Source organism: Moschus berezovskii, chromosome 6 (assembly GCF_049115385.1).
Source record: "Moschus berezovskii isolate FMDL1 chromosome 6, NW_MosBer_1.0, whole genome shotgun sequence".
Lineage (NCBI taxonomy): Eukaryota > Metazoa > Chordata > Mammalia > Artiodactyla > Moschidae > Moschus > Moschus berezovskii.
In genome coordinates, this window is record NC_142465.1 from 52067514 (window position 1) to 52082451 (window position 14938).

Sequence of the window (14938 nt, forward strand, 5' to 3'; positions counted from 1 at the left end):
TATGGTAATCACATGAAATTTATCATGATATTTACCAAATGCTTACTCTATGGCTTGTTACTTTCCTGTGTGTGCATTAGCTCATAGTCTTTAAAACAGCGGTGGAGAAGGTTACCATTGGGTTGGCAAAAAAATTTGTTCAAGTATAGAAAAAATCCAAATGAACTTTTTGGCCACACGAATATTCCTACATCCCAAGTAAACAGAGGCTCACATTAATGGTGGGGCTGGGATTTTAACACAGGCAGTGCAGCTCCAAAGGCCACGTTCCAAGCACTACATATACTGCTTGTGCTTGAGAGAATGTATAATAGGTTAGAGAGGCACGGAAATCAATATAGGATCAGCATGAAAGACCAGACGGAAAGGGAGCAGTTAAGGAATTAGGAATCTTCAGGGAGAAGGCGATGGCACCCCACTTCGGTACTCTTTCCTGGAGAATCCCATGGGCGGAGGAGCCTGGTGGGCTGCAGTCCATGGGGTCGCGAAGAGTCAGACACGACTGAGCAACTTCACTTTCACTTTTCATTTTCATGCATTGGAGAAGGAAATGGCCACCCACTCCAGTGTTCTTGCCTGGAGAATCTCAGGGACAGGGGAGCCTGGTGGGCTGCCATCTATGGGGTCGCACAGTCAGACATGACTGAAGCAACTTCGCAGCAGCAGCAGCAGGGAGAAGAAAGTGGGGGAGTGAGAGAAAGGGGATGTGAGAGCTAACAGCTGGGAGACTGAGGTCAAATGGCATATTAGAGTTTAGGATTTCAGACGTAAAGCAAAGTTCCAGGGTAGTGAGTTGCTAAAGGAAAGCAGAATGGAGGCAGTTATTCAACCCAGAGGTCTGGGTGTTGGGCATGCAGTGTGATGGGAGGAGCACTACTTGGTGAAATCTCTCAGAAGGAGGGCAGGACTTGGAATGAGGAAGGCGTGTGAACTGGCTGCCCCTGACACCCAGGTACAATCCCGTCAAAGAATCTCTGCATTTGCTGTTCCTCTGCCTGGGCAGCTCTTCCCCAGCATGTTTGGGTAGTTTGTTCACTTCACTTATATCTTTGCTGAAACATCAATTTCTCAAAGAAGCCTTCCACGACATTTATCACACTCAGTCCCCTTACCCAGATTTGTAGCTCTTCTTTGCCCTTCTCATACCCTGATGTTATGTCGTATACATAACGTACTTATTGTTATGTTGTATACAAGTATTATTATTGTCTTGTCTTCTCCAGTAGAAATATCTGTGATGTCTGAGACTTAGTGCCTTTTGTTCAAGAATGTACCGCAGCACGCAAAATAGTGCTTGGAATTCAGGAGGCTCTCGGTCAATATTTGGTCGATGAATGAATGAGGTCCAGTTGGCTCTCCTGAGGGACTAGGATCAGAAACTTCAGTTTGCACCGAGAATTGACTTCATACCCATTGCATCTCTGAGGTTCCTGCGCTCTCTGTTTCTTCATGGCTGCTCCCTTTGTACAAGTTTTCTCTGATTTTCTCAAGTTTTTTCTGATTGTACATAGCTGCCTCATCCTTGCTAATGTGCCCAGCCAAGACCATCCAGTTTTAACTTCTGATTCCCAAGAGAGAGCATCTACTGGCACAGTCTAGGTGTCGCATCTTCCCTTTCTTGTCCATAGTGGCCAGGAGTCAGTAAAAGACCTTGTAAGGATCAGTAAGATACACTGAGGGTCTAGTTTTCAAATAAGGCTGTCCAGTGGCCCCAAAATGTATTTACTATAATCATAGAGCATTTATGATGGGAAAACTATTATAATCCAATACCTTCATTTATTTGTGACAGGAAAATTGAGATTCAAGGGCGGAAACTCAAGGTCATAGAGTAAAGTGAATGTTAGGTAGATCCTGCGTCTGTTGACTTGCACCTGTCTTTTTCTATATCATATTACACTGCCTCTTCAAAGAGATATTAAGGTTCCTAGCATGAAAGAGTAGGATTTCTGAGCTTCTGCCCTACTGACATTGTTTGTGGAATGGCCAGCACAATTGACTTTCTCCACAGCAGTATCCACTAAGTATTTACTTGCACTATACATGTGTCTTTATCTTATGTGTATCCTCAATATTTGTTCATTATTTATTAAATCCATTATATATATTTATCTAATCCATTATATATATAATGTGTATACAAATATAAGTGTATATATGTTAATTAAAGTATTTAGGTCTTAGGTTTAAGCTCCTAAAAAACAGGAACTATGAATATTCATTGGAAGGACTGATGCTGAAGCTGAAGCTCCAGTCCTTTGGCCACCTGGTGCAAAGAGCCGACTCATTGGAAAAGACCCTGATGCTGGGAAAGATTGAAGGCAGGAGGAGAAGGGAGTGGCAGAAGATGAGATGGTTGGATGGCATCACCAACTCAATGGACATGAATTTGAGCAAACTCCAGGAGACAGTGGAGGACAGAGGAGCCTAATGTGCTGCAGTCCTTGGAGTGGCAAAGAGTCTGACAGTGACTGAACAACTATTAAACCCACTTTGCTTAATGCCAACTTGCTGGGACTGGAAAATGGACCTAAGGCCATCTTCCCTGTCTACCATTGTCCCAGGAATCAACCCATTTCATATGAATAGAAATGATATAAAATAGGGCCAGGAAAAATATTTTTCCATCCTGTCATTCCCTCCTCCATTGCTCATGGCAAACATCACTAGTTGATTTCTGTTGAGCCTAGACACAGCATCAGAGTCTCAATAAAACACTCTAATTACTCATTACCAATCTACTGGTATATATTGAAACTGCTGGAATCCAGATCATCCTTTTTAGCCAATTGAGAACTTGAATATTTGTAAGATAACACTGCATGAGACATGAGCTATTTCAAGACTGCCCTACCCTTTTGGATTCACTTCTGATTGTCTGAATGTGAACCACCATCCATTTCCAGTTCTTCCTCAGATATATACCCAGATACTAATTCCCAAACTATAAGATCTCTGAGATTACCTGTCTATTTTATAAATATCCTAAGTGACGCAGACAGTGGTTAAAAAGCTTGATTGTGAGTACACTTTTGCCTAAATCTATCTCTTTACATGGGCACCACTATCCAAAAAAAATGTAGTAACAGTAAAGAAATTTTTCTTATGCTAAAGTTGCTTATAATCCCATCACTCTAATAAACAGAAATTTTGTATTTGTCTTTTCAAAAGTCCTTTACCATATATATAATTTTGTAAAGCTATAATCATATGCACAATTTACACTATGCCTGTACTATCTTTTAAATACCAGTGCACAATATCATGAATTCTTGAAGTTTCTACTTTAATGCTGAAATTATTTTGTTGGAAAAAATACAACATTGTCTTTGAAAGAAGCCTCAACGAAAAATTCTATCAAATGATGTTTGTCATCATTACTAGAGTCCCCAGTGTTTTTCTCTGAGTGAGTAGAACTTAAACATTCACATTTACCCACCTTATAGTCCCTTTATTTTTTCGAATCTCACAAGGTGTCCCGGTTGATGAATTATGATGTGGTGGTTATCTAGTACTGTGCCAACAATGAACGTTTCAGGTGGAAAAAGCAGACCAATTGGAAAGAAGGAGGCCTTTGTTTACCCAAATGTGTTTTTAATTATAGTATTAACAAAGATAAAGCAAAACCAGGGAAGCATAAAATAACCACATGGGAGTCTAAGAAGATAAACATCCTGTTTACTTATTCTTAACCTAGTGTTTCTCCAAATATTGGCTCTTTTTCTTCTTTATTAGCGTTTCCTTAAGAAACCCCAAATTAAATGTGCCTTCACTTTAACAGCCAAATAATTGTATGGGGGGGAAAATAACCAAATAGAAAATAAATCATGTTGACGTTTAAAGATTAAAATGAAGCCACAGCTTGATCAAAGAGATTCATTTGTTGATATTTGTTCATCATTATAAATATTTCAAATCTTATGTAGTCAAAAGTCATCTGTTACTGTTTTCCAGGAAGTGATAATGTCTCCTCCCGCGTCATTAACAATATTAATCTTGGTCAAGATTCCCTGCATTAAAAATTTAAAGCGAAATGTTGCTATAGTAACTAATTTAGATCTGTGTTTTCCACCCTTATGAATTAAAGACTCACTGTATAGCATCTTGGGAAAGATGTCATAGACATACATGGACACATATATACAAACAATATATTGCCCACCCCTTTCACAGAACAGAGACATCACTTTGCCAACAAAGGGCCATACAGTCAAAGCTGTGGTTTTTTCAGTAGTCATGTATGGATGTACATAAGAGTTGGACCGTAAAGAAGGCTGAGTGGTGGTGTTGGAGAAGACTCTTGAGAGTCCCTTGGACTGCAAGGAGATCAAATCAGACAATCCTAAAGGAAATCAACTCTGAATATTCATTGGAAGGATTGATGCTGAAGTTGAAGCTCCAATACTTTGATCACCTGATGCAAAGAGCCAACTCACTGGAAAAGACCCTGATGCTGGGAAAGATTGAGGGCAAGAGGAGAAGGGGGAGGCAGAGGATAAGATGATTAGATAGCTTCACTAACTCAGTGGACATAAATATGAGCAAATTCTGGGAGATAGTGAAGGACAGGAAGCCCAGTGTGCTGCAGTCCGTGGGGTTGCAAGGAGTCAGATACAACTTAACGACTGAACAACAACCCCTTTCACAGAGAATGTTTTCATAAAACCAGCAACGCTAAAACAAACCTACATGAAATGAGTTTTGTAAATAGTGAAGCTGTTTGTTCCTCTAAAGCTTCTAGGACATTTACTTATGAATGCCTGGTGTACTTTATCCAAGTAATAGAATAATCTATTCCTGTTACACTCATGAACACTTAGGTGGGGGCTGTCTGTTTGGCTCCCATCCTGTTTCCTCTACTGGATCAACGTGTTCCTAAGAGATCTTTCTGTTGCAAGCCACAGAAAATGCACACAAGCTAATTTAGACGGAAAAAGATGTTTCCTAGAAGCATACAGGTGTTTCACAGCCTTTGAGGACAAGGAATGTAGGCAGTCCCAGAGAGGGCTAGAACCAGGAGCTGTCGAGGCCAGCCACTGGCTCTCTCCAAGGCGTTACACAGCACCTCAAGTACATTTGTTTCTGTTTTCTTCTTCCAATAGCAGCCTGGCTACTGGGGCATTTGGTCTAAATGAGCTTCTTCCAAATGCCCTCTCTGCCCCCAGTCTGCATGCTAATTCCAGATTCTTAAACTTTCTCCTTTGGTGGTGGGAAGAAGACAACAATTAGCCTTCACAGAGACTCAGGAAAGTGACGAAAGGAAGAGACTGAGAAAGCTTTTAGAAATAAATAAACAAGCCATGAATGGAAAAACAAACAAAAAACCTGCGGAATAATTGTTGTTGTTCAGTCACTAAGTCATGTCCAACTCTTTGCGACCCCATGAACTGCCGCACATCAGGCTTCCCTGTCCCTCACTATCTCTTAGAGTTTGCTCAAACTCACGTCCATTGAGTCAGTGATACTATACAACTATCTCATCTTCTGTCACTCCCTTCTCCTCTTGCCCTCAATCCTTCCCAGCATCAAGGTCTTTTCCAACAAGTTGGCTGTTCGCATCAGGCAACCAAAGTACTGAAGCTTCAGCTTTAGCACCAGTCCTTCCAATGAATATTCAGGGTTGATTTCCTTTAGGACTGATTGACTGGTTTGATCTCCTTGCTGTCCAAGGGACACTCAATAGTCTCCTCCAACACCACAATTCAAAAGCATCAATTCTTCAGCACTCCACCTTTTTTATGGTCCAACTCTCACACCCGTACATGAACTACTGGAAAAACCACAGTTTTGACTATAGTGACCTTTGTCGGCAAAGTGATATCTCTGCTTTGTAATATGCTGTCTAGTTTTGTCATGGCTTTTCTTCCAAGGAGCAAGCGTGTCTTAATTTCATGGCTGCCATCACCATCTGCAGTGATTTTGGAACCCAAGGAAATAAAATCTGCTGAATGATAAACTCTGGAAAAAATAAAGTTGGGGAAAAAAGAGTGTAACTACTTTTGGTCCTTCAACTTTACCTAAGAATTACCTGTAGACTGTGTTTGAAATATAGATTTCTAGTCTTTATCTTCAGCAATTCTGATTCCATAGATCTGGGATGTCTCAGAAATCTATATTTTTAACTTGCATCTTAGGTAAATTTGATGGAAATGCTATCTGAATCACACTTAAGAGATACTGGAATCGACTGTTATTGTGAATTACACACTGTTGCCTGTGGGTAGGATGTCTGTTCCTTACCAGAAGCTTAGTTTAGCAGGATACAGATGATGACGATACAAGTATTCCTGATGCCTTATCATTGACTGGGGCTCCATTCTTCCTCATCTTCTATAAACACCTTCTTTCTTGTTTTGAAATTACAGAGTCTGTCATCCCCAGTAGTGGCACGTTTCACGTAAAGCTCCCTAAGAAACACAATGTGGAACTTGGGATAACCATAAGTTGTAAGTAGAAGTGACTTGTTTTTTTAACTTAGAATTTTAAAGAGACATTAGAAAGTTGTCTTGTCAAATGATTTACAGGTGTGGCCAGCATCTTAAGTGTCATTGCCAAGTTTCACCTAATGATACAAAAGCGTGGAGCCACTCACTCGCCAACACTTAATAGCCGTGTAGCCAAAAAGAAAAGCAGAACATATAAATGTGTTTAATTCCCTCTTTTGCTCAGACTCTAGATTTATAACTGCTTTGGTAAAACAGCTTTGAAAATTTCAGCCCCCTGGAATTCTATAGAATGGAAATTGAGGTTTCTGTGCTTTTAATATCCATAAGCTAAGTTCATCCATAAATGCTCCAAGAAAATGAAGGAAATGATTAATGCATGAAGACCAAAGGAGACTTAGAAGCAACATCCGTGACCAAGGGGTGTCCGTACTGGAGACCATGATGAGGCTAAATAAAGGTGCCTCACTATATGCTCTGTCGGAAAGCATTTACATCAGTGGCTAAGGCAAAAATAAAGAGTTCTCGAATGATTGTATGAAATGGGATCTGTCCAAGTCAATGCTTGGACAGTATAAATTTAACACTGAAAAGGAAGTCTTCTTAATAACTGATGAATCACACATACATAATGCATGCAGCACCGAAAATAGTGCTGCTGTAATACACAATCAATGAGAACAATAGGCCATGTGCATGAGGGCCTCTATCTCCCCCAGTCCCCTTAAATGGAGAGAAAAGTAGGACCGATGTATGTGATGTGTCTCTGTAGCATAAGCAAAGAGATGAAATAGGATTTCGGAGACTCCAGACCTGTGCTGCTGCTGCTGCTGCTGCTAAGTCACTTCAGTCGTGTCTGACTCTGTGCGACCCCATAGACGGCAGCCCACCAGGCTCCCCCATCCCTGGGATTCTCCAGGCAAGAACGCCGCTGAAGTCATTTATGCCTTTCCTTGGGTCTCTAACCCCTCAGTTTATTCATTATGAAGCAAAGATGGTATGCTGTTGTTCTGTCAACAGCTGTGCTTGCTGAGATTAAGAGAGAGTTCATCAGAACTTACTACTCTAAAAATACTTGGCACTCTGGGTGGCTTCTGCGACCCCCATGTAACTTTAACCCTGCTCTCATTTATTCTGTTTATTCCATTCCATTCATTTAATACATCTAATTAGCCATGAAAGTGGTACCCCTGGGAGTTGGGCAGTGCCTAGCTTGCTGGCTGCATGCTGAGGCCCTGCCTTCACCACGTTCTTTCCTCCCCTGCCTTCATTCAGCAGACACTGACTGCTGAGGCCCAGGCTGTTTTGAGTCTTAGAAATGCTCACTCCTGGTGCACATACAGAAGACACCGATTCCTCGGAAGCTTCTGTTACCACATGTTTTGACACACTGTTATTTTACTCTCAATTTTACTCTCAAATTTTGCTTAAGAAAATGGTCTTTTTTAATGCAATAGATTTATTCTTTTTCTGAAGAGCAATTTTATTTATTTTTATTCTCCACTATGGCTTATCACAGGGTATTGAATACAGTGCCCGGTGCTATACAGTAGCACCTTGTTGTTTATCCATTCTATATGTAATAGTTTGCACCCGCTAATCCCAAACTCCCCATCCATCCCTCCCCCAGCCCCTATTCCCCTTGGCAAACACAAGTGTGTTCTCTACATCTTTGAGTCTGTTTCATAGATAAGGTCATTTGTGTCATATTTTAGATTCCATATATGAGAGATACCATGTGGTATTTGTCTTTCTCTTTCTGACTTGCTTCACTTAATATGATAATGTCTGGGTCCATCCATGTAGCTGCAAATGGCATTATTTTATTCTTATTTATGGTTGAGTAGTATTCCATTGTATATATGTACCACATCCTCTTTATCCATTCATCCATCAATGGACATTTAGGTTGTTTCCATGCCTTGGTTATTGTAAAAAGTGCTGCTATGAACATAGGGGTGTATCTTTTCAAATTAAGAGTTTTGCCCAGATACATGCCCAGGAGTAGGATTGCAGGATCATGTGGCAACTTACAATAGATTTATTCTTAAAAATTAATATACATAAAAATATAATTTAACTATAAAGGAGAGTATCCCTTTAAAAACTAATCCTGTGATAAATTCTTTTTTTTAAGTCAATATTTTTCATGTTCAGTTTGTTTCAGGTGTGGCCATATACACACAACTACAAAATATTTTATTCACATAGAGAATCATATAAAATTATGCTTTATGATGGTGTTATATATGTACTAAGTATTACTTCTTCTAAAACTGATTTTAATAGCAATCATGAAAAAAAACCCAAAACCCACACAAGAACTTCCTGAATTTTAGCAGTTGTGAGCTAAAGCTATTCACAGTTAGCAGTGGTGAGCTAAAGCTATTCATGGAAGCTAAAAGTCCTGTGCTGTTCCTGGATGGAGACTGATACGTAAGTTTGTCACACATGCCTATCAGCCCTTCCAGAGCTCCAGCTCCATTTACACAACTAATCATCACCATCCTGCGTTTGTGTCTTCCTGTAGAAAATACTCAGATTTTGCCAGTTGAGAAAGCAGAATTTGCTGAAGGAAAAAACGGAATCCATTTCATTGTTATGAAATAGCAAATTCCTGAGGTCTAGCACAGTTCCTGGAGAAGGCAATGGCACCCCACTCTAGTACTCTTGCCTGGAAAATCCCATGGACGGTGGAGCCTGCTTGGCTGCCATCTATGGGGTCGCACAGAGTCGGACACAACTGAAGCGACTTAGCAGCAGCAGCAGCACAGTTCCTGGCACAGACAAGGTGCTTGTTTAACTCCTGTCTTTGTTGAGGGGGTGAGTGAGGAGTCTGTCTGTACACAGTGTTGTTCTAACCTGTGTGCGTTCCAGGATATGAGCCTCTGAGGGAGATGAGGAATATAGATGTGTATGCAAAGGCTACTGCATGAACTAAAGAAGGGAGAATGTAGAAAATGATGACTAGCAAGGACTCAGAGCCCCAGGTGCCCCACTTTCCAACCCTCTTGACCTCTCTATACTGTTTCTTTGTCTATAACATGGTGTACTCCTTACATTCTTTGTAGCTTTATTGTGAAGATTTAATAAGTTGCTACATGTAAGGTGTCCAGAATACATTGTGAACCGTAATGAATGTTACTTATTATAATAATCGATATTTCTTTTCCTCATAGAACCTCATGAAATATTTTAAACAAATCACTACCTCACAAAACTTAGTGCTGATCATGATTATCCTACCTGAGTAGGAAATCAAAGGACCCTCCTCTCATACAGATGCGTAGGCACGGTAGGAAAACTAAGGCACTGCAGGGGTTCATGGATGTTTCTCACTATCTTTATACAAAGTCCGTTTTCTGCATCTCCATCTTGTGAAAGCTCTGAGTAGTGTGAAGCGGGCCTCCTTCTTAGAAGACATGCCTTCAGACCCTTCGCACTTGGCTTAAGGCTCACTCTTCATACCTAATTGACTGAGAAATGAGTCCCTCTGAGTTTGGATATGGTGAGCAGTTTTAGACTAATTTTCTTAAGTTCCTGATGAGACATTCATAGCACATTAGCATCAGGCATTACTTTTATTGAGGTTATTGCTATAATATGGAGTCATTTATAATGGCAAATAAAGCAGAACAGCCTAGCAGAAGGGTGCAGTTTGCAACCCAAAACAGCATCCTGAAGCTCTGACACCTCAGCCAATCAGAAACCAGAGCCCATACCTTTCAACACAGCTCACCTGCCCTTCAAGTCAGAGATCTGTGGTTGTCTCTGCCATGTCTAGTTGTCAGTAAAGACCTTTTGGTATGGATGTTTTCTTTTGAAGTTTTATTACATAGGAGTTTTATCTGCTTTGTACCATGCATGGCAGTAAATAGTTTATGTGTGTTTTCTCATTTCATCCTGAAAGTGTCCTTGTAACATCTGTGCCCATTTTACAAAGAGGAAAGTAAGACTCAGCCAGATAACCTGCCCAAAGACCCAGAGCTAAGAAAAGGCCAAACAGGGATTTAAACCGTTTCTGTTTGACTTCACTTTGGCTGTGCTGTCAGACTACCACTCATCCCTGTCACCCTCTGATTGATGAATCTTCCTGGATCCTAAATCACAAAAGCAAAAGACAGCATTTAGGGAGCACAGTTAATTTGTCAACTTTCCTTTTTAGTTGACTGAACTGTTTGTAGGAGCAAAGGCTTGCTTTATTTTTTGTAAAATCATAAAGCAGCCTTTCTAACAAGCACAATAAATCTGTTGTTTTTGCCTTAAATTTCAAATGTATTTAGAAAAGAAAGTTTCATGTTTTTTTGACCAATTTTGCTAAATACTTTCCTCACTGTTCCATTTCAAATCAAATAACTAGTTTTACTTGTTAGGTACTATATATTTTAATGTATATGTATATATGATTATAATGAAAGTAAAACTGAATGATTTTGTGAGTTTGTGTGTGTGTGTATGTGTGATTACATCTCCAGTGTAGTTTGGACAATTTATCAAGCCCTTTGAGCAAAGTCCTTTGACTAGCAAAATAAGTTCCATGAATGACTAGACATTATAGAATGCTCTTGAAATGATTCACATTTAATTAGCTTCAGACTTCAAGAGATTTCACCTATCTTCAGATACAGAAAATTTTGAACAAAAGATATTTGTTCAAAAGATATTTTGAACAAAAGATAGGAACTATCATTTTCTACCTCTTCCAACAACTGTTTGAGAAGAAAAGAAGCCACATTCACTGTAAAAGCCAGTTTCTGACAGTGACAGACAACCAGTGATTAAAACTTGAGGAGTCAAAAGATGAGAGCTTGACCACATGCGTTTAGTTGTGTTCCTACCCCATATCTCCATTTTAAAATGGCACTATAAGCTTTTTCAAGAGGCAAAAACCCATAAGGAGAAGAGGAAATGAAAAATTGATAACAACAACCAAATTTGGAAGTGGCAAAGAAGATGGAAAAAAATTAAAGAAGCAGGAGGAAAAGCTGACAATGAACTTGATTTGCATTCTGAACTCCCGACAAGTCTGAATGGTGGAATCAGGATAGGAGAGCTAAGAAGACAAGGGGACTGACTGAACCTCTGTTAAGAATCAGTGAGTCCCGGGACTTCCCTGGTGATCCAGTGGTTAAGACGTCTCCTTCCAGTGCAAAGGGTGCAGGTCGAGTCCCTGGTCAGGGAGCTAAGATTCCACATGCCTTGCAGCCAAAAAACCAAAACATAAAACAGAAACAGTATAGTAACAAATTCAATAAAGACTTTTAAAATGGTCCACATCAAAAAAAAAAAAGTCTTAAAAAATGAAAAGAATGAATGAGTCCCTTAGATGCCTTCCCCCACTCAGAACCACCAACCATCCCTCCCATTCCTGGCAAGCCCAGTGTTATCCTCTTGAAAACGTGAAAGGGAGGGTCTGTGCATGGGGAGGCATAGCTGAGTGTCCCAGTCCTGCTCTGAAAGCAGAGATCCAGTGAAACACTGAACGCGGAGGCTGCTGTTCTTCTCCCTGAGGCTCTAAGAAGCCAGGTAGCCAGGCTTAATCCCCTCTGAGCAGAAGGAAGAACCATGGCCATCTGACCCAAAGAGACAACGGAGTGACTACCGTACTCCAGGAGCCCCACTTTGGAGCACCAAGCTTTCAAACAGCTACTTTGCAGGGCCATCTGTAATGTGAACAGACAGCTAAGAAAAGCACAAACACTTGGAAGAAAGAATCTAAGATGCAAGACTATCACCAAAAACAAAGAGGAAACACAGAAACAGCACATGCAAGAAGAAGAAAACTTTAAAAAAGAAAACAAGAAAACACTCATTAACGTCATCTGTAACCATGGATGGGGGCAATGAATGCTGTTAATCAGTCATCACTAGACAGGGAACCAACAGCTCTTGAAAAGTAAGAATATGGCAGAGATAAAAAAGTCCAACAGAAATATTGGATAATAATGTTGAAGATTTCTAGAAATTAGGACAAAACAACAAATAATGAAGACTCTGGAAGAGACAGGAAAATTATACAAGATGAGCCCAAATAACACAATATCCAAATAATGGGCATTACAAAAAGAAAGACAAAGATCATAGCATCCAGTCCCATCACTTCATGGCAAATAGATATGGAAACAGTGTAAACAGTGACAATTTTCTTGGGCTCCAAAATCACTCCAGATGGTGACTGCAGCCATGAAATTAAAAGACACTTGCTCCTTGGAAGAAAAGCAATAACAAACCTAGACAATGTATTAAAAAGACGAGACATTACTTTGCCTACAAAGGGTCATATAGTCAAAGCTATGGTTTTTCCAGTAATTAAGTACATGAGAGCTAGACAATAAAAAAGGTTTGAGCAAACTCTGGGGGATAGTGCAGGACAGGAAAGCCTGGTGCTTGGCCTTTTTTGTTATCCAGCCTGGCATGCTTCAGTCCATGGGTTACAAAGAGTCGCACACGACTGAGCAACTGAAAAACAGCAACAATCAAAATGACATCAGGCCTCTCAACTCATAGCAATTCTGGAATCTAGAAACCAGTGGAAGAGTGCCTTCAAAGTTCTGAAGAAAAGGAATTTCTAGCCTAGAATTCACCATCTAGCAAATTTGAAAGTGAAACAAAGACAACTATGAAGGATTCAAAATACTCTCTTTCCATGCGCTCTTCCTCAGGAAGCTATTAGAGAATGTGTTGTTGTTGTTTAGACCCTAAGCCATGTCTGACTGTTCTGTGACCCCGTGGACTGTAGCCCTCCAGGCTCCTCTGTGTACCAATCACCGAAAGAGTAAAGCCAGAAGGAGGGAAAATTGGATTCAGGAGGCGAGGGCTTCAAGGATGCAAGAGGGAAGTGTTAAAAGATAAAATGAGGCATATTAAAAAATTTAAGAGTCTATTTGAGCAAAAACTTGATTCATATCTTACAGTGTCAAACCAGAAATAGTTAGGAACACTCTCCCAACAGGAGTCCAGAAATAGACATATACAGGAAGATTGGAGGCAAAGAAAACAAATGATTTGATTGGCTATAAACTCTAGTTGGCTGCTTGTGACTGGTTGTCCTTAGTATTTTGATTCATAACCTTGTAAAAGCTTATATTTTGGTTGGCTTCCATGGGCCAAGAAAGACAGGTGAGATTGTTGGCTGGCATCACTGACTCAATGGACATGAGTCTGAGCAAGTTCCGGGAGTTGGTGACGGACAGGGAAGCTTGGCATGCTGCAGTCCATGGGATCACAAAGAGTCGGACACAACTGAGGGACTGAACTGAACTGATATGATATCACTTTATGTACCATGCTAAGTCGCTTCAGTCATGTCCGACTCTGCGACCCTATGAACTGTACCCCACCAGGCTCTTCTGTCCATGGGATTCTCCAGGCAAGAATTCTGAAATTGATTGCCATTCCCTTCTAGAGGGAAACTTCCCGACCCAGGGATCGAACCAGCATGTCTTAACCTGCTTTAACACTAGTGCCACCTGGAAAGCCCAATATCACTTTATATATAGAATCTAAAATATGATACAATGAAGCTATTATGAAATTGAAACAGACTCATGGACATAGAGAACAGACTTGTGGTTGCCAAGTGGGGAGAGGGCTGGGGAAGGGAGGGAATGAGAGGTTGGGGTTAGCTGATGTAAGCTTTCATGTATCAGATGAATAAACTAGGTCCTACTGTATAGCCCAGGGAACAATATTCAACATCCTGTGATAAGCCATAATGGAAAAGAATATTAAGAAAAAATGTGTGTGTATGTATAACTGAATCACTTTGCTGTATAGCAGAAATTAATACAACATTGTAAATCAACTATAGGTCAATAAAATTTTTTAAAAAGAAAAAACATGGTGCTAGAGTGTGCAAACCATGACTGAGCCCTCAAAGCCCCAAATCCACGGCCACCTTTAAACGTGCATAGTAAGCATGGTAGTGACAGTGTCAGGGGCTCTTACAGATTTGGACCCACTTCTGGGTTCAGTTTCATCACTCCAGTGGGAATCCACCCTGATGAACCTTTCAAACCTCAAGTTGGAACTTGATTAAAGGAGGAACAGAAGAATGTAGTAAACATGAAATGGCCACCATACATGTCTGTAGACCATTTGAAGTTTCAAACCTCTCTGCAAAGCTGTGTGGGTTTATTCAGAGGTCAGGGTTATTTTTCTCTGTTAGAAGGATGACAGAAATGAGTTTGATGGATTTTGTTGCCTATGCTATTATTTTGTTTTAGCCCATTTCAATGGACCATGAATTTTTTAAAAAACCAAAGGAAGTATCAAGTACTCTTTGATGGTCACTAAAGCTTGGGAAAATACTGTATAAATTCATTGGCAGATGGTAGGAAAGCTGTATTTACCGGTCAAAGTTTTTGTTTTTGTGCTGTATGCCCAGAACAATTGGCTGTTCTGAAATATAACATGAGTTAAAACTGCTGAGTGTTTATATTTCTCTGGTGAAATTATAGCAAATCGTTGAGTAGAGATTTAAATCATGAATTAAT

The 14938-nt window shown here is 40.2% G+C and overlaps 1 protein-coding gene across 5 annotated transcripts in view; it reads left to right on the forward strand.

The window, feature by feature from the left end:
- The window catches only part of GRIP1 (glutamate receptor interacting protein 1), a 770922-nt gene that overhangs the window by 677334 nt on the left and 78650 nt on the right, over window positions 1-14938 (forward strand). For all 5 annotated transcript variants that reach the window (XM_088837043.1, XM_088837040.1, XM_088837039.1 and 2 more), the window contains one exon: window positions 6366-6446. In XM_088837043.1, the coding sequence (XP_088693169.1) occupies window positions 6366-6446 (81 nt within the window). The remainder of the gene's footprint in view (window positions 1-6365; window positions 6447-14938) is intronic.